General features: G+C 45.0%; 1 protein-coding gene across 1 annotated transcript; it reads left to right on the top strand.

Annotated features, from left to right (window-relative positions):
- Positions 1 to 45: 45 nt before the first annotated feature.
- qsox1 (quiescin Q6 sulfhydryl oxidase 1) lies at positions 46 to 22,240 on the top strand. Its single transcript, XM_040184382.2, has 13 exons — positions 46 to 603; positions 1,380 to 1,480; positions 2,633 to 2,681; positions 2,778 to 2,880; positions 3,868 to 3,958; positions 4,097 to 4,242; positions 6,521 to 6,655; positions 6,742 to 6,871; positions 12,331 to 12,453; positions 14,150 to 14,288; positions 15,334 to 15,510; positions 19,624 to 19,785; positions 20,292 to 22,240. Exons 1-13 carry the CDS (start codon positions 309 to 311, stop codon positions 21,092 to 21,094), a joined length of 2,454 nt encoding a protein of 817 aa, XP_040040316.2. The 5' UTR covers positions 46 to 308; the 3' UTR covers positions 21,095 to 22,240.
- Positions 22,241 to 22,649: the final 409 nt, after the last annotated feature.

Raw genomic sequence — 22,649 nt, 5'->3', positions numbered from 1 at the left:
TGCAAGTTGTTTCCTGTACAAAAGCCGCGAAGGGTCAAAAATCAAGTGTCAGACTTTATCGGGGCGAAATGACAACCGTGCGCGTGCGTCGGTTAGTTCCTTGAGGTGTGTTTTCTAAAAGGACGAGAACTCCAAACTGGAAGAGAAAGGGAGGGGGAGAGAGAGGGAGAGAGGAAGCACGATGAAGCCCGCTGGCCGCCTCGCAGAGTGAGGCAGAAAAGTTGTGTCAACTTTGGTGTGACGCGGAGGTGAAAACTCGGTGCGTCCACACCGACGCTCGGCAGCCGCAGCTGGGGGGCGGGAGGAAGATGGCGCGGCGCCGCGGCGGTGCCACGTCTCGGTTCACCGGAGAAATCCCCAAAAGTGCCGGAAAGAGCGCGACGTCGGCGGTGGTTTGGTTGTGTTTTTGTCTCCTGTTCCCTTCCGCCGCGGAGGCCGGGCTGTACACCGCCACCGACCAGCTCCTCCCGCTGAGTCCGGACAACGTGGAGCCGCTTTTGATCAACTCCACGGCCGCCGTGCTGGTGGAATTTTACGCTTCGTGGTGCGGACACTGCATCGCCTTTTCTCCAGTTTACAAACGTCTGGCGAGAGACATTAAAGGTTGGTGACACGACACGCAGCTGTGTTCCGTGACCTTCCGTTCCCGTTGATACGCGTTCTTATCTGCCTTTCAGAGCTTGTTTTATTCACGTGACACAAGTCTCTTAATTATCGCCATGGTTACAACTCGCTGTATTTATCCTCATGTGCACGGAAACGAGCGAGGACACCAAGCTGTTGTTTGTACCTGTTAATTAGAGCGTGTGATCTAATGAGTGTCTGTCCCGTCAAATATCCGAATAAATATCACAGCGCCGTGAGAGGAAATACAATTCGGATGATGGTGGAGGGCAAAGGGGGCTGTAATGATGGCAGGAGGCCCGACGCAGTCACGGTGTATTTCAGTCACACACACACACACACACACACACACAACTGTGGCAACTGGCGTCTCGGTACTAAATGCTTTGCAATTGGAATTGGACTTTAAACGGTCCGCATCCACTGTTATTCGAGGAGAATACCAGAGAAATTAGGGTTGCATGCAGAAGATATCGCCATGGCAACCACTTAATCTGCGGAAGTATATGCAGTAAATGTTGATGAACTTGATGAAGAAGTCAAATATTCACAGCAGTGTAGAAACTGTCTTCGTGGTCCCACCAGCGTCACTTTGTGGACCTTTTGCCCTCTTCTAAAAATACAAAGTTATGTTATAATCCGAAGTGTTGATTGCAAAATACACGTTGGCCCCCGGGGCCTCAGCCACTGTGGTCGGGTGCCATTGACGGTAAACTCAATATTTACTTTGGCTGTATTTCATGTCTGTTCTTCAGAATGGAAGCCGGCTGTTGACCTGGCAGCCATCGACTGCGCTGCAGAGGAGAACAGGAAGGTCTGCACCGCCTTCGGCATCAAAGCCTACCCCACTATCAAGGTATTATTCACAATATAACACGCAGCCCCACATTCTGTGTCCTCTTGCGATAACCGCTGCGGGAGGATCCACTTATTTAACAGAGATGGTCAACGTAGCCTCAAATGTGTGACTCTTATCAAAAAAAGTTTTAGTCCTTATATTAAAAGAAATGAAGGAAGTAGGTGCAGGTGAATCAAAACTTTGAACCTTATTCTACCTTATTTACGTGGAGGAAAACAATATCCATCAGAAAGTACTCCACTGTATTTCAGTCCGGTGAGCTGATCTCTATTTTGCAGAAGCCATAAAATAAGGAATGTTCACAGTCTTCCTCCAACATGCCTCGGCGCTGCCTTCATTCAACATGTGTACACTACGTTTGGTTTCGATTAGCACGTAGAGCATAATGTTGATACGCATGTGTGGAAACAGAATATGTGTTTGCTGGTACTTTTATAAAGGTATTTGATGAATTCAAGATTTTGTACTCATCATTCTCTACGATGTTTAAGTTGTTAACTAGTTTACTTCTAAAACTGATGTTGATGGAGTTTTTTTTTTTATCCGTCTGAAGCATTACAGGTGAACACTGACATTTATTCAGCACTTCTTTTTGATTGTTCAAAGACAAATCTATTATCCATCAGTTGTATTACTCCGCCTACAGGTGAGTAAAGGTAATATTGTTTTAATTATTTAATTAGATTCTAATATGTGTGTAGAGCAGCTTATTTTTAAAATAATTTGTCTGTATTTGTTGAAGCTCTGTTACGGATTGTCTTTGATACTGTATCTGCAACTGTGTGAGTACGTACGTGCGTCCGTGTGTGTGTGTGTGTGTGCGTGCGTCAGCAGCAGTGTGTGTTTCAAAGTCGCTCCTCTCCGTCATCCAGCCAGAGCCAATGAAACAAAGAGCCCCCTCTGTTTGAACGCACAATGGAGCCGAAACATCTGCGACTCATTTTAACCAGGAGGGATTTAGGGGTCAAGGTGCCCAGAGGGGCAAGCTGCCCCCCCCACACAGCCCCTTCCCCACCCCACCGAACATTACACAACATGACCGTGCTTTTCTCATGGCCGTGTGAGGGCCGTCGCATCTGATCTCACTTCTCTCTTTCCCTTCATCGACTTCCTACATAACGTAAACCTTCTGTCCCTTTCCCTTTGCAGTTCTTCCACGCTTATTCCAAGGCTGATTCTAAAGGACAGAGCTTTAGAGGTACTACTGCGCACACACACAAGCAACTGCTCGTGTAGTCCTTAGTGATAATCACCAACTGAGCATAACCTTCTCTTGATGCCATTTGACCTCCAGCTTCTACTCATGAAGTCTGGGTCCTCCGTCACCGGATCATAGACAAACTGGAAAGCCACGAGGAGCCGTGGCCCCCCGCCTGCCCCCCACTGGAGCCCACGAGGTAAACACACACTCACATTCCCAATTGTGAAGCGTTACTCTACCTGTCAATCACCCGCTTCTGAATCTGTCCTCGCTATTGATGACCTGCACTTATGATTTTGATTATGATTTCTCTGTAATGATATTTAACAACACGTCGGTAATGTTTTTGCAAATTTGTATGCTACTGTTTAGTTTTTAACCTAGTTACCCGCATTGTACGGACACTTTGTAAAGAACTCCATGTTCTATCCCACAAACAACAGTTTGGAATTCTGGTTTCATATTTAGTGACATTTTTTCTCCCATTTTTATCACTGTCTTCATTTTAGTTGCATACTTTTCTCTTATGCCATCAAAAGCTGCTGCACTGGGTTTTTTTTGTGACAGAATGAGGAATCAAATGTTTACACTAGTAAGTAAAGTCTTCAGGATCTTCTCTACCAGGCCACAAACTGCCTTACATGTGTTCAGGCATTGCGCACAGTCTATTACCTTGGTACATGAAAGGAAGCAGGAAATCCACTTTATTTTTCTTTTTAGGTCCGATGGGAAAGTACCGTTGCGTCATGAGATTTTCTTCTTCCCCTTTTTCTTCTTTTGCAAAGAACCCTTATGCTTTCTGTTTCACTGCTTTTCTCAACAGAAAAGGTGGCAGTATGAAGTATGTTATTGTTTTGTGTTAACAGCTTAATTAAAAAACAGATACTAATTTAGTTTTAATGTTTATGATTGTGGGTGAGGATGCCATTCAGATTAAAATAGTATTGTGTGAGGACCAACGAGATCAGGCCACTCAAATGTGTAAAAGGAACTGCCGAAATGAAATTAACCCGATGTTATGCCAGAGGGTTCCCTGTTTTGTCTTTAAAATCCTGGACCTCCTTCTTTTCTCAGAATGTGATCTTTGGGATTAATCGATAACCGTTTTAACTAACTGTTCATTTCCCGCCTCTGCGTAACTCGCACCTGAATTCTTACGTTCCGCTCGTCTCTCTCTCGCCAGCCAAGCAGAGATCGACAGCTTCTTTGAGACCAACAACGTCCAGCACCTGGCTCTGATATTTGAGGACGCCACATCTTACATCGGCCGAGAGGTAACGGCTCATCTCACCAACCAACGTCTCTCCGATTCTCAGCCAATAAGCGAAAATGTCTTATAATGTTGATTGAGGAGGATTGGACATCACCTGGATGATTTTTTTTTTTAACTCTGCGTGTTCTCCGTTCCTCAGGTGACCCTGGACCTGTTACAGTTTGAGAACGTCGCAGTGCGGAGAGTCCTGAGCACCGAAGAAGGTTTGGTGTACAAACTGGGAGTGACGGAGTTTCCCTCCTGCTACCTTTACTCTGCTGGAGGCAACTTCACCAGACTCAAAGTGTGAGAATCTGTGTTTCACTTCCTCTCTACCACAGCGTTCCTGACAATTTTTCTGCATGCACACGTGTTTCTACGGTTTTGATTCCAAGTCCTGTCGAACATAACCACAACAAAATGTTTAAGTCTTCAGACTGAGTGAAAACCCCTGTGTGGGTGTGCACGATACAACTTGAGTGAATCCACCCAGTTTTTCACAATGGTGGTTGTAGGAGAAGTCGGTGCCGATGCAAACTGGCGGTCTAAAGGTTTTTATTGTTTCTTTGCACAATAGCTTGCTTTGGAACAGCCCTAAAGCGGACCGACCCACTGTGTAAACATGCAAGTGGCAGCGGTTACATTGTGGTCGTGTCAAACTGCGAGTGCTACCACGGCTTAACAATAACAAGCACCACCTCCTACAGGATGTAACAATGGACTTAGTGTTTCTTGTGAACGTCCAGTACTGCCTATTGTTATCTGTGAAGTTCAGGAAGGTTCACTGCTAAAAACGGGTTAGGGTTAGAAAGAAATGTTGTTACAATTCCGAGAGGATTAAAAATAGATAAAGACCTGCAAGGAAAAAAAAGTGGGCTAAATAGATGTTGTCTATTGAGGAACTGAAATTGAAAAGAAAGCGGGTGGATGTGATATGGTTAAGGTGGTAGTGAAACATGAGCTACTCTTGTATTTTCTATACCTGGTACATTTATTTATAATATATTATATATATGTGTATGGAAAGCATCTCAAACCTTTTTACAGAAACTTCCATTTAACATCTGAAATAGACAAACGCCGAGTTTACTTCCTCTCGGTTCCTATTGTTCTTAACGCCGCGACTTTGCTTTCTAAACCTTCATCCCCTGCTCATTATCTGAACCCTATTCATGAGAATACTTTTAAACATCTGGCCTCCTAATGGGATCAGAGCATCAAAATCCCTCCCATTATTCCCTATCATAAAGCGGCGCTGATCGTTCCTCATCCTGCAAATTCATCTGCTGTTTCTCCCTCTTTGTTTGGCTGCTTCAATAACTTGGCATGCAAAGAGGACTCTTTTTACTTGACAAATGCAAAAAGGAAATGATTTATTGCTGATTTATTTATTCAGCCCCCTCCCTTCATCGCTCCCCTTCCAACCCCCCCTCATCTCCATCACTGTACAGAGGGGAGGTTTTTTAATTTCTTGCATGAAAACAATGCCATTGCTTTTCTGGCTTCACCTGCCAAACAAGCCCCAGCCGCACCCGGCAACAGATGGCCTCCCATCATCACTGAATGTCTGATTGATCCTGGGAGAGCAGAGTGTGCCTGCCTGCGTGTGCGTGTGCAGCAGCGTCTCACATCCGTCATGCATGTAATGTGTGCTGGTCCCAGGTGAATGCACCCCCCCCAGCCCACCCTGATGCCTTCCTGCCCGTCGGCCCTTGGGATCTGAATGAATGGCTCTCCCTCCACATCTGTACACTCCCACCAGACACGCAGGTGCAATTGAGTCCCGGGCCGGGAGCGAGGGAGCAGGCGCGGGCCCCGAGTATCCATCCTCCTTATTACCATCCTGTTCCAGTTTTACGATGTTCTCTCCCTCTCTCTCGCCCTCTCGCTCTCGCTCTCGCTCTCCCTCTCCCTCTCTCTCTCTCTCTGGCACTGACAAGTGGAGAAAGCAAATGGGAGGAGGATGTTAGGGAGGGCGAGCGCATTAATGGCTGCGGCTCCAGTTGCAGGGTTATCACATGGCTAAATGATCTCTCAGTTCCACGCTGCTCCGGCACCGTCTGTTCAGGATTTAAAATGCATTCCCGTAAGTGTGAAAGTAAGTAGGCACATAAAAACAGGTCTTAAAACAAAAGGTTGGATTTTCACATGGCTGTAGAGACGGCGCTGAGTGTAAGCCACGTGGCCAAAAGATTGTCAAACATTACACCGAAATGTCATCGTCTAACATTCCATTCCAAAGTGATGGGAATTAACAATCTGCCACAGCAGCTTCCGCTCTTCAATGTTTTCTGAACGGGAATCCGATATTTGCTCCCACTTATAAGAGCATCCGTGTGGTCGGCGACTGATGCCGAGTGACACTATCCGACTTGCAGTCAGCATTTTAATTAATGCTCCAAAGGTGTTGGACGGCTCACATTCTTTCGCGACAACTGAACAAAGGAGTCTTTACTGAGCTCTCTGTTCACCGGATGATCGTCACGGCCAAAGCAAAGGGGACGAGTGTCCGCTTACTTTTTGTGCACAGAGATTCTGTTGAGTCCCCTGAGGGTCGCTTCTCACCTGTCCTTCTCTCCCTCAGCAACATAGAGGCCCGTGCTTTCTACTCCTACGCGCTCCAGGCGCTGCCGGGAGTGAGGCGGTCAGGGAAGCCTCCACCGGTCGCCGCCGGGGTCGTCACCAACCACACACAGGAGCCGTGGAAACCCTTCAACAGGCACGAGCAAAGCCCGCTCTTATGTCTTTGTGAGTGCTCAGACGTATCTTGTGTTGTGACACGGTGGCGCTCGCTTGTGTGTCCAGGTCCAGAGTGTACATGGCCGACCTGGAGTCGACGCTGCATTACTCGCTGCGTGTGGAGCTGGCTGCTCATACCGTCATAAAGGGAGGGGCCCTGACTTCTCTCAGGGAGTACGTCTCGGTCCTGGCGAAGGTAAAGTTAGTAGAGGGAGCGCTGCTTACACGCGTGTAGCACACAGACATGATGCAAGAAATGACCGCTCATTATTTCATAACATTTGGATTTTAAGTGTTCGTTTTAAATGTGGGTTTACCACAAGATTTAAGCTGCGATTATTTCCTTTTTTTTGTCATTTAGAAGCACTCTGTTGTAAAATAAGCAGCTCATTCACTTTTCCTCACATTATCTTGACTGTTCTTTTCGCCAGGCAACAGAGGCTGAATTTATAGGGACAAAGAAAATGTCGAATCAGGAAATTAGTCAGAAAACAAAAAAAGACCAGCTTTTATTGCGAATGTGTAGTTGCAGCAGGACACCACTAGATGGGGATTGATGCACCTAAATGTTCACATTGTAGGTTTTGAGCTGTTGTTATGCAGGATTTAAAGCGAGAACATTCTTTTTTTGTTTATTCTGTTAGAATCCATTTGCTTGTTTAGCAAATTTTGGTTGGATGTACTTTTGCTTTCACACACACACACACACACACACACACATACACGCACACACACGCGTGGTTTGCAGCGGATGTGGATGCCATTGACTAGAGCCGGAGCACTCACACTCTCTTGGGTATTGTTGGCCCCCCTCCACGTGGGCTCCCCGGGGGACTGAAGCGTGGCTGCCACCCGCCCGCTGCCCGGAGGCTTTACACAGACACAGCCGGCACTGCTCCTCCTCCCACGTGTGGTTTCACACATTGTGAGATTGTGCCGGTTCTCTGTGGTTCAATTCATCTCTTTCCGTCAGCCGAAGTGTGCTTGCCAGGCAAACATGTGGTGGGGACGAGGCCCGACCCGCTGGCCCCGTCCCTTTTTGGCCACGCACCAGGCTGTCTCACGGCCCTCGTCTGCCACCAATCTCTGTGATTATATCGCCCTCTCTGGGGAGGCGTGTGTGGGGGGGGGGCAGAGCAACGCGGCCTCCCATTAGCCTCAGGTTGTTTAGTCAATAGCAGCAGGTCCCAGTGGTCTTTTTACCCTGTCCCCCTACCATGATGGACCAGCGGGGACTCAGCGGGCTTTGTGTCGCTGAGGAGGCTTTCATTGGGACGCGCCGCATCGTCGTTTCACTGAGTGATCTCGCTTCAAAGAGGCCGAGTCCTCTCAGCCAGTCTCAGCTTTCAGGATCGGCTCATGTAAGACAAGCAAGTAGCTGTAGATGAGAAACCAGAAGGGACAAAACAGGGTTGTTTTGGAAATAATTATTTCTATATTCGGTTTCAGATGCAGACTTTATTTTTTTTAAACGAAAAGTATTTTCAGCTTTGTTGAATCCTGAATGTCTGGTTTCTTTTGTTCGTTTTTCGTCTATATGCAAATGATTGCTGATGTGTAGCGAAATTATCTCTCCTAGACTGATGCAGTATGTAAATATCAGACACGTGAACTCTGTGTGAGTCATGTGATTAGATTAGTGAAAGTGACTCACAGCGTCCTGACCACAGTGTGAGTGTCATCTATTCGTGCTTGTGACACATTTTCCTCAGTCATGATGCACTTTTTTAATTTTCACTTAACTGAATAATTACTGGAGCGTGCTTGTTTACTTTAGGACTGCGCTGCCATGGGTGATATTTTATGGTTTGGCTTTATGTTGCCTGGAGGGGCAGAAGCAAATAAAAAATGTTTTTTAATTCATTATTTGTTATTTTTATTATTTTCAAAATTTTAAAACATGAGAAAATATGGAAACCGCCAGTCTTTGCCAGTCTAGAAATTGTAGTAGTTGAGAAGATAAAAAAAAAAAAAAAAAACATTTCTAGGATTCTTGCTTAAGAATTGAGTCAATCGCCTTAGAATTGTTGTGAATCTTGAAAAAAAAGTCTGTTAATAGAAATCTATTAATCTTCATGTTTTCAGCGATTTTACTTGACCTAAAAAAATATTATCTTTTCCGTCCAAGAATTGCAATTGATTTGTTTGTTTCTTTTCAATCCATAATCCTCCCATCCTTGCATCTCCACACAAACATGTAAACATGGGGGTTGTTATTTTTCCTTTTCTTTTTTTTTCTTTTTTGGACTCTCTCATAAAATTACTAGATTTACTGTCTTGTCAGGCTGAAGCCGGATTTATGAAACCTCTACATGTATATTGGGATTAAAAAAAGTGGATCTTGGGAAGCATGAGAGCATTACAGCGAGGTTTTTAAGGATTACACCTCTATCCTGCTTTTCTTGAAAGAAGCCTTTCAGCCCAGAGGGGACAGCGGGGAAGGGGAATAAAACAAAGAATTACAAAGGGGGACTTTGGACTAACGGGACACAGGCGATGTCCTTTGCACGCATCGGCTCAGGACACAATGTTCAAATACACCTATATTACTAAAGATGCTGTGTGCTTTTCTTAAAGGCAGCTGTTCATGTATTTCTGGATCCTGTTTCCGTTTTAAAGGTTGATCCACTCGACTGTTTTCTTCTGCATCTTCCCCCGTAGTGACGAAAACACACAACGCGTGTCTAAAAGTGGGGCTGCTGTTTGCGTGGCACGTTTCTGAAGTTTAGATTATTATCAAGAAGTCTTTTGCCCCCACACTCCCCCCCCACACACACACACACACACACACACGTGGCTTGGTCTGCCCTGGTGCAGCCAACAGATGCCTCCCTCCTGGGACCCTCACCGCAAGGTTTCTCAAGTGCTGCTGATACTAATCGGATCGGGATGACATATTGCCGGGGTGAAGGGGATTGTCATGGTCCAACTGGTATGGGGGGCAGGAGGGACGCGGGGTTAGGGGATGTGTGTGTTTTCATGATGGAGAGAACAAATGCGGAGGGAGATATTTAGTAGAGATGATAAAATGTAAAAGGTTTACTCTTTGATCACTTGGCCTTTCCAATATTGAATGTGGTCTTTTAATTAATTAAATGGGAATGTCATTGGATAAACGTCTGGTTTCCAGTCGAGTTCTCTTTGTTGTTGTTGTTGTTGTTGTGTAACTCAGATGCTCGGATGTCTATGATCATGCATCATCCAGGAGCATAACGCCTCGTAAAGCCAGGTTTCTAACCGTCAGTATTTACGAAGGAGAAACGTGTTATGTGAATACATCTTTCATGTGGCTAAACAGACTTTTGCTATAACAAATCTAAACTTCCACAATGAGTGGAAGGTATATTGGCATATTGATTGACATTGTGCACCATCAATGTTCAAGGCCAGGGAGCTCGGGGGGGAGAACAAGAGGAAACAAAAGTCACATGAGAAACAATAAAACCTATTAAGATGCCCCTGACAGGTATCTGATTACATAAATATTGTTTGTATTACTATAAAGTTGCACGTCATTAACATCTGAGCTTTCAGGCCAGCGGGTCGCTCATGAATACTGTTGCTTTGGCGACGCTAACTTAAACCCATTAGTGTGAAACACCTGCGCTCTTCTCTTCTGGTTAAATTCATACGCCTGTTTAATGAGCTTTTCTGACCGGGTGGCATCGGGACCTCAAATCCAGACCTAAACCTGTTAGATCGCTCTCCCAGCAGTGAGCACACATCCGAGGCCTTTGTCTGGTCCTTACGTTCCACCTTCACCGTGTGTGGACAGATATCTGCTGCTTGAATACAAAATGTTTGCTGTTGAAAAAAAAATTGAAAGTAATTCTGTTCAGTGGGATTATTTAATTCTTTTTTTTGTTTTAAATGAACAGTTTACTTGCAATCTACTGTCTTACTAAGTCGTGTTCGTGCAGATGGTGGTGTATGGCGGGTGAAAGACGTTGTGTGGAGTCAGGAGAGGGAAGGAGGCCGCACAGCACCGCTGTTCGCTTTGGACGAGGAGGTTTAAGCAAATTGCCGGGGGCCTGGTTAAGTGGTCGGAGTGTAACGCAGAGATCCTGTTAGAGGGCGATGAAAACACGGCTGAGCCGTTGACTGAAGGGGTGTGTGTGTGTGTGTCCATCCATATTTAGGTGAAGAAAGGGTAGAAGCCAATTAAATAAAAGACGACTCAGAGAATTAGAAAAGTTGACGGGAGCTGACTCTGCTGTCTGCTTTCTTTTTTTTTCTTGTATTTATTCCTCTTTAGTCCCGAGAACTATGAATACACGCGTTGTTCAGCGATGCTTCTGATTCTGCCTTTCAAAACAAAGTGGAACTGCAACAACTAGTCAGTCAATGGCCCCGGACACTTATTTGATAATTCAATACAACTCATCTGCTTCATTCTGCTCCAAACGAGATAGTAAACTGGAAATCTTTGCTTTGGACTGTCGTCTGGCAGAGAAAGACGTCACCGGGAGCTATATGATGTTATCGCAGGTTTTTTCCCTAATTTAATGACTTTATAGATCACATTAATGATCAATTATTGAATAAATATATATATATATATACTGTAGTACAAATTTAAATGAAAGTTCCCATAGAAGTTGTTTTGAGTCTTGGAAAAAGCCTTAATCCCTCTGCTGTGTCTATTTCTGAGAAACAGGACTATTAGCATACACTTTTCCAAAGCGGCTTACAGTAAGAATAGGTAACAGATTTAGCTGATATTTATTAAGAGGCTCTTCCCTGAAGACGTCAGCTGTTTCTATTGTCAGTAAGGTATGTGAGAAGAGACGTTTGTCCGTGTCTGTCTTTGCTCTGTCATCACCGGTATCAGACGCCCATCAGCTGGATTTCCTCTTTCTCTTCGTGTGCCCCCTCTGCTAGTTACTGGGTCATGTTTCCTCCCAGTTGTGGTTGTTACCGTGGTAGCGCCAGTTTGAAAGGATGTAAATACACATGAGGAGGAAGCGCTGAGCAGACTGTGTTTAAGTGGTTGTTAGTGGCTTAGGAAATGGATCTTAATGAAGGAAGAGGCTTAAGGTCTGCTGCTGTCACATTTAGCGAGTTTCTTTGTAAGGGAAAAAAAAACCCAACAACAACTTCTGTGAGAGATTATAAACCTTGTGAACAATATAGTTGAGAATGTTGGCAACTGATAATCTTTTCATTACATCTCTGCTCGGTTCATTGTGTGTTAGAAGGAACAAAACGATGGTACTCAAAGGTGAGGATGTTGATTTGAACAGCTCGTTTTAGTAAAAGGAGTTGTCATATTTTATGAGCAATTACTTTATCAGTGAAGACTCATTAAAATATATAGAACTGGTTGTATGGAGGAGTTGTGTTGTTTCTCAATAAACTAAACCTGCACTTGATTAGGTCAAATTGACGGAAGTGTTCTTTAATGTGAACGTATTCTGGGTCTTTGACAGTAGATTGAATGCTTAAGGGTTTTCACATGAAGAATGGGGGGAAATGCCCATGGCATATATTTCTGACATTTCATCCACTTAATATCTAATGGATAATAAAAACAAATGATCGGTAAAGAATATAAAGGTTCACTGCATTCCTTCTTGCATCACATTTGCTCTGTAATCAATGCCGTTGTCTCTTTCGTCTCTTTAAGTTGACGCCCTTGTTGTTTTATGTCTGCAGTACTTTCCAGGCCGTCCCGTGGTGACGAACCTTTTGAAGTCTTTAAACGCTTGGCTACAGAACCAGACTGGCGACGAGATTTCCTATGAGGCACTGCGAGAGATCCTGGATAACACCGCTCAGGTGAGTCCAGACGGAGCTGTATAGATGAATATTCAATAGCTTTTCACCTTGTTTTCACTCGAGGTAACATCAAAATTGTTCCTAGCCGACATGTTGTTCCTTTTGGTATTCATCGGATTCAGAGGTCTGTCCGTTACGAGCTGCATTGAGGAAGAACATTAAAGCAAATTGAGAAAAGGGCGCATACATTGTGGAGCCTGAACGGGCATCGTAAAGGGAGACATTAAAGGAGCAGACAGAGAGCCGCACGGAGAACAGAGGCGTCGCAAAAATGATTTTAGGACGTCCGTCTCGGAGGAGCCTCTTAGTTCCAGCGAGAGATCAAGGTCACTTGTCAGTCTGGGCGCATAATCAGCTCAGAACCACTTCAGAGGCACCAACGTGAGACCTATCCAGTCACAACATGTTCAAATGTGATCCTTGAGAATTTCTCTAAAAATCCACGGTGCGAGTATGATACACATTTTATTCTACAGACATCCAGGTTCCTCAGCGTGCACTTTGTCCTTGTCCCCGTGCCGCCCAGCTGAGGATCTATGCGCTGTTGTCTTTGGAATGAAGCCTGCATGCCTCCAGTACCGCCCCTCGCAAATTGAAAGAGTCACTTACTTACATCATTAGCTTTTAGCAGGCAAATCAATTCATCAATGAATCAATGGAAAGGTATGAATAGACTCAGAGGAAATGGAGTCTGTACGCACACGCGCGCATACCAAATCTTTACTATTGACATGTGAGTAACCCTGTCAATCACGCTGGCAAAGGCAATGCATCGCATCGAGAGAAACGACTTTATGTCAGAGAAAATATGCTATTGGATTCAACTGTGGCTGGTGGTTAGAGATCTGGATAGCTTCTGTTCATTAGTGGAGGGCTGAGCCATTAACCTGAGATTGACTTCTTATTGATCACGAAAACTACGTGGAAGGGCTTTCATTAGGTTGAACAGGTTGGGAGACCCTGGAGAGGCTGTACTTTAAAAAAAAAAAAAGTCTTTGGTCTCCGATTCTTATACAAAGGAAAAGGCTGATTGATGCGACCATCAAAAAGTGAATTCCTCTCAGTATGTTACAACTTCCTTACTCTGTCTCTGGCATTTAGACATTTGCTCCAAACTGGGATTTATTAAAAAAAAATGGGTTGTGTTATTCTTTTACTACTTTTCTCAAATAACACTACAAATACCAAATTTCCTGAAACAACTGGGCATCATAGTGTTTTAGATAATATCACTTGAGCAGGATTAAATCATGCATTTTGTTAAAGGTGTTCCCAGGCAAGACTTCTTGTAGTCTGTTTGTCATAATAAAACTCGGTGAGAAAGTCTAGTGTTCAGAGTTTTTAATTAATCAATTAGTTATTCACTATAATTTTATGGGATGTTTTTTTGATCCTTTATGACTGTTAACTGAATATCCTTGAGTTGTGGACAAACAAAAGGTTTCTGCATTTCTTATTTTGTCAAGAAACAAATCAACCGATTAACTAATATAAATATTTAATTATTTGCAGTTCTATATTATACTGTATTAGTAATCTAAGGTGATCAATTCATTGTTTTTTGGGGTATTTTCATGGGATTTGTTATAAAATCTTGAATGTCACCAGATCGATCCTTTTAATCTTTTTTTCTTTGTTTCCTGGATTCCATCCGTCAGTAATTAGTGTCCACTTGTTCTTCCTCTTTCTGTCTCAGTCTCCAAACACTGCCTTGCCTGAAGGAGAGCGGTGGGTGGCCTGTCAGGGTTCACAACCCCACTTTAGACGTTACCCTTGTGGGATGTGGAGTCTCTTCCATGTTCTTACTGTCCAGGCCAAGGACGCAGGAGGCACAGGTACACACACACACAGGTTGTTTTTATGTGAATGGAAAAGCTCAATGAAAGCTCATGGAGGGGTGGACAGAGGATGAGCGCTTTGTGAGGCTGTGTAAACAAATTAGCAACAAAAATCATTATCACATGACCACATTTTTTGTGTCGTTTTTTTTTTTTTTTTTCATTTTTTGGCAACTAAATTTGAGCCTAATTGTGCCTGTGTGAAAAGGGATTATGTTAGATTAGTGGAATGTGAGTGGTTAATAAAACAGGCAGATGACCAGAGGCTCCGCTCCTGGCAGGAACTATAATCTCCCTTCAACACACACTCACTCAGAGGTTAATCCCGAGGTTTACGGACCATCACGTGACCTGCAGATGGATGGACCCGAAAGGGCGTCCATCTGGCCCCCCACAGACCACCGGCTTAGTGGACGCACAGACACGCGTTGGTGTACAGTATGGAGCCCAACACGAGGCTCCATTCATCCACACGCTGCACAGAAAGGTGTGAACATGGTGGTCAAGGTTTGAACTGAAGACCGCCCTTAATTTCAGAAAGCGCACTCTCTCTCTCGAACACGCGCGTTCACTCCCGCTGTCATTAGGGTACATCTGAAGGTCCTGCTAAGCCGAGAACAAAAGCAACCGGCTCCGGGAGAATATGTTTGTGGACTGTTGAAGCTCTGAGACAACAGCATGGCCACCATTCACAGAGTGTTAACAGTAGTTAATCTCCACAATGGGTTATCCCATTTGCACAGATAATTCATCTCAAAATGGGGTTAACCCAGCTCTCTGTGACTCCTGGCCCACATAACCGTGGGAATCCAGGAAGCTGTGGACCCACACCGCCATTAGCACGTTAGCTGTATCTTTTTTTAATGTACGGAAGCAGGTGTTTTTCATTACAGCTTTAACCACAGCTTTTAGTTGCATATTACTTGTGTATGATCACAAAAACACATAGTTACTGAATCAGGACATGGAACAACGCTGTTGTTAGGAAGGAGTTTGTGATTTAGTTTTTTGTCTAATCATTTGTGATCAACATTCCTTCCAGATCCCAAGGAGGTGCTGAGTGCCATGAGAAGCTACGTCCACAGCTTCTTCGGCTGCCGGGCGTGTGCCGAGCACTTTGAGGTCATGGCGGAGGAGAGTTTGGTGGAGGTGGACACGTTGTCGTCAGCGGTGCTGTGGCTTTGGTCGAGACACAATCGTGTCAACAACAGACTGGCAGGTAGGAGTCCAGCTTCTGTCAGTAGAGGTCTCTGCATAAAGCTCCAGATAACTAAACAATCACCACATGAAGAGAGAATTGGGTTTTATTTTACTTTATTTAAAGTGAAAATATTATTTTTCTAAACTGCTTTCAGCTACTAGGAGGTGAGTTTGTTTCTTTTCTGATCGACGCAAGTCCTTGTAACAATGAATATGCCTTTAAACGAGGTAAACTTGTAAGAAGTTGACATAAACTTTTGATCATCCTTCAAGCAGAGACACAAAAGCTTCTCTGGTTTCAGCTTCTCAAACATGTTGATTTGCTGGATTATGATGAACATTTCTTTAGTAGATTATACTGGTTGCGACCACCTGCCTTTAAAAATTGAACAAAATGTTGAGTGCATGAACTCCAAAGAAAGTACCAGGTACCATCCGCCCATCTTTTACCAATGGAAAACCAACGAAAGGAAAGTTTCAAGCAAGTATTAGAGTATCTTTATTTATCCTTACTAAATTTTGGGGGAAGATTCTGAAGTCCAGTTTCCTCTAATGGTCAGTCTGTCTTTTGTAATGCGACTAAGAGGGGTGAGGGGAGGAGGAAGGATGGATCCTCAGATCAGACACCAGCTGTCACCCCGTCTTAGACCCCCAAGTGTCATCTGCTTCGGCCTCATCCATTTTCTCCTGCTCTCCCCCCACCTCCTCTGCCGTGTTTCATCCTCCTCACACCCTTACTTTGGTTCTCTCCCACACCCCGCTGTCCTCCCACTGTCACCCGGAGTCCGTGGGTATGAATCTCCATCCAGGTCAGATATTCCAATGCGGCATAATACCCACTTATTAACTTTTCATTTGCTTTAGACAAAAAGGAGGTTTTAGCATCTCGTCCATTCTTGTCCCGCATATGAATCTACAAGGTTTTACGAGTTTCTCAAATCTTTGGCCGTGCTGAATCGGCATATTGCACTTCTGCAATACAGCCTCGTGAGTGTTAAACAGCTGTTAGCATTCCTCCTCCCTTGTCGGTGTTCATATGATTTTATTAGGCACCGGGCTGTCATTAACAGCCCACTTTGTTAAATCACTGTCTTTTGTTTGTGTGGACTGCCCCCCTCTTCTATCTGAGGCACAGCTTGTGTCCTGAACAGCAGGGGCCAGAATGACTCTCGTCCCCGCGGGTGTCTGCTCCCCAGACACTTAAACACTACTCGACCCGCCGCCTTCACCCATCCGTCTTCCCTCCATTCCTCCGTCTCTGTTGCGGCCTTTCTCTCTTTCCACTCGTCATCCCGTGGGACTCGTATCCACCGCTTGACAAGTAATGGCACAGCATCCTCGCAGGATGGGTCCCCCAGGAACCAGCCCCCCTTTATACCCACCCACCCACGCAGGCACACACACACACACAATTCCCAAGGTATTGTGTGACAGCAGGTGGCAAACGCAATGACACAAGCCACACACACACGCTCCCCACTTCTTTCCTCCCCCTCCCAAGCTCCCCCACACACACACACACACAAAACACACACGCAGCCTTTCCATGCATGGGTCAAGTTGTGGCGTGTGGCGGCGGGCGTTAGTCACGGCGGAGGGCGAGTCAGGGGGTCCACAGGGAATGAATCGGGTGAATCGGAAGGAGAGCGGGAGGGAGGAGACGGGGGTTCGGCTGTGTTTGTAGCAATAAGCGCCGGCGTCTCCCTGAGGGGAGCACACTCCAAGCCTCCATCCACTCAACCCCTCCTCTCCCCTTTGCCTAAAGTGGAGCTCTTTAGCAGCCCCCCCCCCCCCCCCCCGCCCCTCCTTTCAGGAGCAGCCGTGCATGAAAGAGCAGCTATTTGTAAAGCGTCCGAACAATTAATTTAGCTGGCAACAAAGAGGCCCCAGGGCCCTCGGTCTCCTCGCGGCAGCAGAATTAAGACCAGCGGCAGCTCAGTCCTGTTGCTGCTTGTCAACAGGCTGAATCACATTTCTGCAGACTAAACAGCAGCAGGCCGAGCTGCCTTCAGGGCTGAGAGTACACAGCACAGCGTTAGTGCCTTTCTCAGACCAGGTATCCTCTGCAATGTGTCCCTATGAGCAATAACTGTAAATGAGTTTCCATTCCATATAACATTCTTCATCATAGTCTCAGTTAGTATTGAGTGTAAGACCAACCATGGTACAGGTTGAGTCGGGCATGAAAGGCACACGTCAGAATCGGTCATTTCAACAGCTGGGAAAGGTTCCCTGTAAATGAGAGAGGGTGGTACATCATTTATACTCACCGAGTCTGAATGATCTCAATGTCGTGTTTGAAGCCAAGAGGGCAATCTGTTCTTTTTATGTTCTGTTCTGGACTTTTTTAACTTTTACGAGGGAAAGTTTCATTATTGTATATTGTGTCAATAAACTCCTTTTTTCGAGAGTGGAAGGACTTCTCGGACTGGATTGCGTCATCCTTGAAATCTCCGTCGTTGTTTAAGCATGGGTCTCCTTTTTGTTAGTTTTAGGATCTTAACCGAATAAACAGCTTTAGATTATAGTAGTTTAGATTTTGTCAATTATTTAAATGAGCATAAAAACCCTGACATCCTGCACACTACCCAGCGGCCTGATGGCTCGGCATGTAGGTGATCCTCACTTAGAGAATTAGTGCTGAGGAAGCTAGTTTGACGTGCTGAACAATACATATTTATACCTGATGAATATGTATGCGCGGTGGTGATGACATCGCCGTGACAGGCCATTGTGGCAATCTCAATATGGCGGGTATGGCTAAAGTCACCCTGCCGCAAACGTGGCAAGCTGATTAGAATACGGAAAGAGATCTGAGGTGTGTGTGTGTGTGTGTGTGTGTGTGTGTGTGTGTGTGTGTGTGTGTGTGTGTGTGTGTGTGTGTGTGTGTGTGTGTGTGTGTGTGTGTGTGTGTGTGTGTGTGTGTGTGTGTGTGTGTGTGTGTGTGTGTGTGTGTGTGCGCGTGCGTCTGCTCTCACCTGCTGAGATGTATAAAAGCCCCCCCCCCCCCTGGACACACACACACGCAGCCAATCCGGGACACAGTAAAATTGATGAATCTTTTATGTAAAGTACTGTATGCAGAGTTCGTACACACATGCATATGACTGAGATTAATCATGAGCGGCAGAGAGACGGAGGAGGGAGCAGGGACGGAGGTGCTGGAGGATGTAAATTGACAGTGCTGTAAAGTGACAGAGCTGCTGCTGCTCCCCTTTTTTCCCTTCACACACACAAACACACGCATGCACACACATACAAAGTGTGTGTGAGTGACGATGAGTGGGCAGCGGCTACATGAAAGAAAACATGTTAAGGAGAAAGTTTCTAATTCATTAAAAGGGCAGCTCCCCTCTGAGGTTTGTGCTGCTCTCTTGTTCAATTTGGAGATTGGACTTTGCTTTCAAAGGGGTGTGAAGGGACGAGACAGGTGGTCCAGAGCACCAAGGTCTGCTGCCTGCAAACAGGGATTGTGTGTGTGTGTGTGTGCGTGTGTGTCTGTGTGTGTGTGTTTGTCTGTGGTGAAGCTGTCCACTTTGGCCACATCTATTATCTCACCACCCCTCCCACTGGGACATCCCAGAAGCCCATTGATCATTTGTTAGACCCTGTCATACACTCTCACAAACACACACACACACACACATATCAATCCTCAGATTACGTGCCCACAAAAACTCAGACAGATGATTTACATATACACACTTAAACACATACATACACATATGCATATGGGCACTTAGTTTTTACGAGCTCTGTGACAAGATCAAATGGGTTCACCGTAGATTGCATCCAGTCCTCAAAGCACTTACATCCTCGAGTCAATGCACCAACAAGGAGAATCAAAGAAACAACAATGGATGAAGGCTGCTGACTGGATGCTTTATGTTGCGTGCTTCCTGTATGAGAATGAATTTGAATCCATGGGATTTTTTCAGGCTTAGTATATAACCTTCTATAGGGTGACGATGTATTTGTCTCTTAATGTAGTGCAGTATTGAACTGCTGCGTTCAGAAACGCACTTTAGAATATAAGCGGCCAATGTTCTTGTGTATCGCAAGTATAAAAAGCAACGCCTAATATTATCTGTGGTGGAAAGCAACAACTTTACTTCTGAGTTTGTCTCTGCAGGTGCTTTGAGTGAAGACCCCAACTTCCCAAAGGTCCAGTGGCCTTCGCCCGAGATGTGTCCAGGCTGCCATTCTGTGAAGGACAACGGGGAGCACAGGTGGAGCCAGCCGCAGGTTCTTCCCTTCCTCATGTCCTACTTCTCATCCAGCAGTATCCTCGCAGGTATGGGTTTGTTTTCTGAAGAGCTCAGACCTCATGAATTGAAATGAAAGTATTTAGCCAAAATACAGTGTTTATTTCTTCCGTCAACTTGCTTCTGCTATAAATACAAATACGGTCCTTGATTCAGTTCTTGCTCTTTTTTGAAATAATGCAAAGTATCTGTCGTTAAAGATTCTCATTTATCAGCCATTAGAACACATGGAAAGAGCCTCCATAACCCCACGGTCACTCTTAACCACACATGTTTTGTACGGTATGTTTTACTCATTTTTAGGGGTTTAATGACGTTTTTGAGTTTGCCCAATTCCATGAAATTGAAGGAGTTCAATACTGCAATATACTATTACTGTTTTCTAGTGTAACGAGTAAATAGCAAAGAGGGAGTTCCTGAGTCGGAGTGAGGTTTATCCAGACTAATTGAGGATAATGAGTAGACCATTGGATTGTAGATTAGAGGTGATGGCTTTGGAAATGATGTCTACTCGTCTTTTTCCTCGTCTTGTCAGACCACCTCGAGGATGAAAACCAGATCCTGGCAAAACAGAGGGAAAAACATGCTTTATTATCTCAGCAACGTGTGGAGAGGAAAGCCAGGGAGGCCTCAGACTCCATGATGCACCCTCTGCCATCGCAATCCACTGTGCAGGACGAGGAGGAGGAGGAGGAGGAAGAAGAAGAGGAGGAGGAGGAGGAGGAGGAAGAGGGGCCGCGGGACGAGGAGGAGCAAGGTGGGGAAAGGGCCGCGGCGGATGAGATGGAGCGTAAGAAGTCAGACACGAACCCCTGGGGCAAACCCCAGGTGGAGGTGGACCAAGGCCGGCGGCAGGCCCGCAGGAAGCCCAGAATCGTGGGCCTGAGGATGCCGGAGCTGCAGGAGGACATCGTGGACCTCGACTCATTCGTCTACCAAAACTACAAGGCCAAGGCGCTGCAGGGCGTCGCCGCCACCCGGGTCAAACAGCGCAGCCTGCAGAGGAAGGAGGAGCGGGACCCGGGGCCCGTGTTCGGACTCGGCTCGGATCTGGACGCCGGGCTCGGGATGGTGGGCCTGCAGCCGGTGGAAGCTGACTTTGAGCTGGAGCTCGGGCAGCAGAGGAAGCGGCTGCAGAACCGAGAACTGAGCGGCCAGCGCTTTGTGGAGGAGGCCGAGTTGGCGCGGTGGGTGTCTGTGCTGAGCATCGGGTTTTCCAAAGTGGACATCAGCCTGTGTGTCGTCCTTTATTTCCTCTCCTTCACGTGTCTTCTGGCCATGTATCTTTTCTTCAAGAACCGCCTCAGGCTACGGAGAGGCAAAGTAGCTCTACCTTGAACAAAAAGGTATCCAATTTCCAGATGAGTCGGCAATGATTAACGTTCATTAGGTTTGTGCAGGCTACGGGTGGGGTGACTGTAAGGGGATGTGTCAAGATTAGGGCGATGTTAGACGGTCCACTTAACTGTTACCTCCAGCTGAATGTCCTGGATGTGTTCTGTCTAAACAGAGTGTAGGGGAAAGGGAAAATTAGCTGCATTTCTATATCGGGTTTGCTTATTTAATTATTCATTTAATGTTCTTTTCAGACAGAAGCTTAACTATGGACAATATGTGAATGTAGATGCATATTTCCATAAGTGGGTTGCTGTTTTTGAATTAAGATCACAATTTAGATTTGTTTTGTTTGACTTCTTATAAAGAGCAAACCAGTATGAGATTATTTAAAAAAAAAAAACTAATTTTTTATGGAGTGACTGCAACTAATGAATTTATTTTACTAGGTTTTGTTAATTTGTAGCAGTGTGATTTTTTTTAATTTTATATCTCTTAATTAGGCCAACACCTACTTCTGTCTATTATGACACAAATATATATAATTATATGATTATGATTTATAATTTTTTAATATCCGAATTATTTGAATAAAATGCTACTTGATTGTGCTTCAATGAACAAACAAAAAAAGCAATTGTGCTTTAATAACAGATCAACTCCTTTCCCTTAATCAACAATTGACATATTTCTGTTTAATTCAATGCATCAATACTAAATCAAATGTTACTGCATTTCTTTTGATACTCAGACAACTCAGTCCCAGGATGCGTTGTGGGTTTGACAGTTGGATCATTTAGCTGAATACTGTGACTGGACCAGCACATCCACACTTAACTTTCTCCAGAGAAGAGCAGACCAGCCTTTTGTTGTTCAGCTCCTTTGGTTGGTGGTTTACTGTCCATCACACGCAGTGTTACTTCACATTCACTTTGAGTCTTACATCACGCTGCCACACAACAGCTACGCTGCTTGTTTATGAAGTGTTGTGCAGCGGGCGGCGCATATGTTCACACTGGAGGAGGTTTTAGAATAAGCGGGATTTGTCTATGACGTAAAGCCTCGGCTTCTCATCTCAAAAAACACTTGTGTTGTTCTGTTCGCTTTTTTGCTTTTGTCTCAATCAATAAAATTTATTTTTGATAATGACTCATTGCTTTTGATACAACCAGTCAATTTAACAGCTCATCACATCACTTTCTTTTTACCAAGTAATATGAAATCAGAGAGACGGGGTGAATCCGGTCAGTATGGACTGGAGATGTTTTGAGATTATTCCTTTACAGGTTTGGCAAAAACAACTTTCTGTTTGTTGTTTTTGTTGTTTTTACCAAGACGACCAGGACACGAGACAAGGAGGACCGGGGTGTTGCATGTAGAAATGGAGGCGGGGGGGTTTAAAGCATCCAAGGTTGAAGGAAAAAGCCTGTTGCCATCTGCTGTGCAGCGCAAACTAAATCCTAACAATTTCATTGGGATTATAGCAAGTGAGTAATCCAGCTTTCCTTTAGGACTAGAGGGGAGAGATTACCCTTGAGGATTAGCTCCATGCAGATAA

This window comes from Gasterosteus aculeatus, chromosome 8 (genome assembly GCF_964276395.1).
Source record: "Gasterosteus aculeatus chromosome 8, fGasAcu3.hap1.1, whole genome shotgun sequence".
NCBI classification, from domain to species: domain Eukaryota; kingdom Metazoa; phylum Chordata; class Actinopteri; order Perciformes; family Gasterosteidae; genus Gasterosteus; species Gasterosteus aculeatus.
This window is presented reverse-complemented; position numbering and strand designations above follow the sequence as displayed.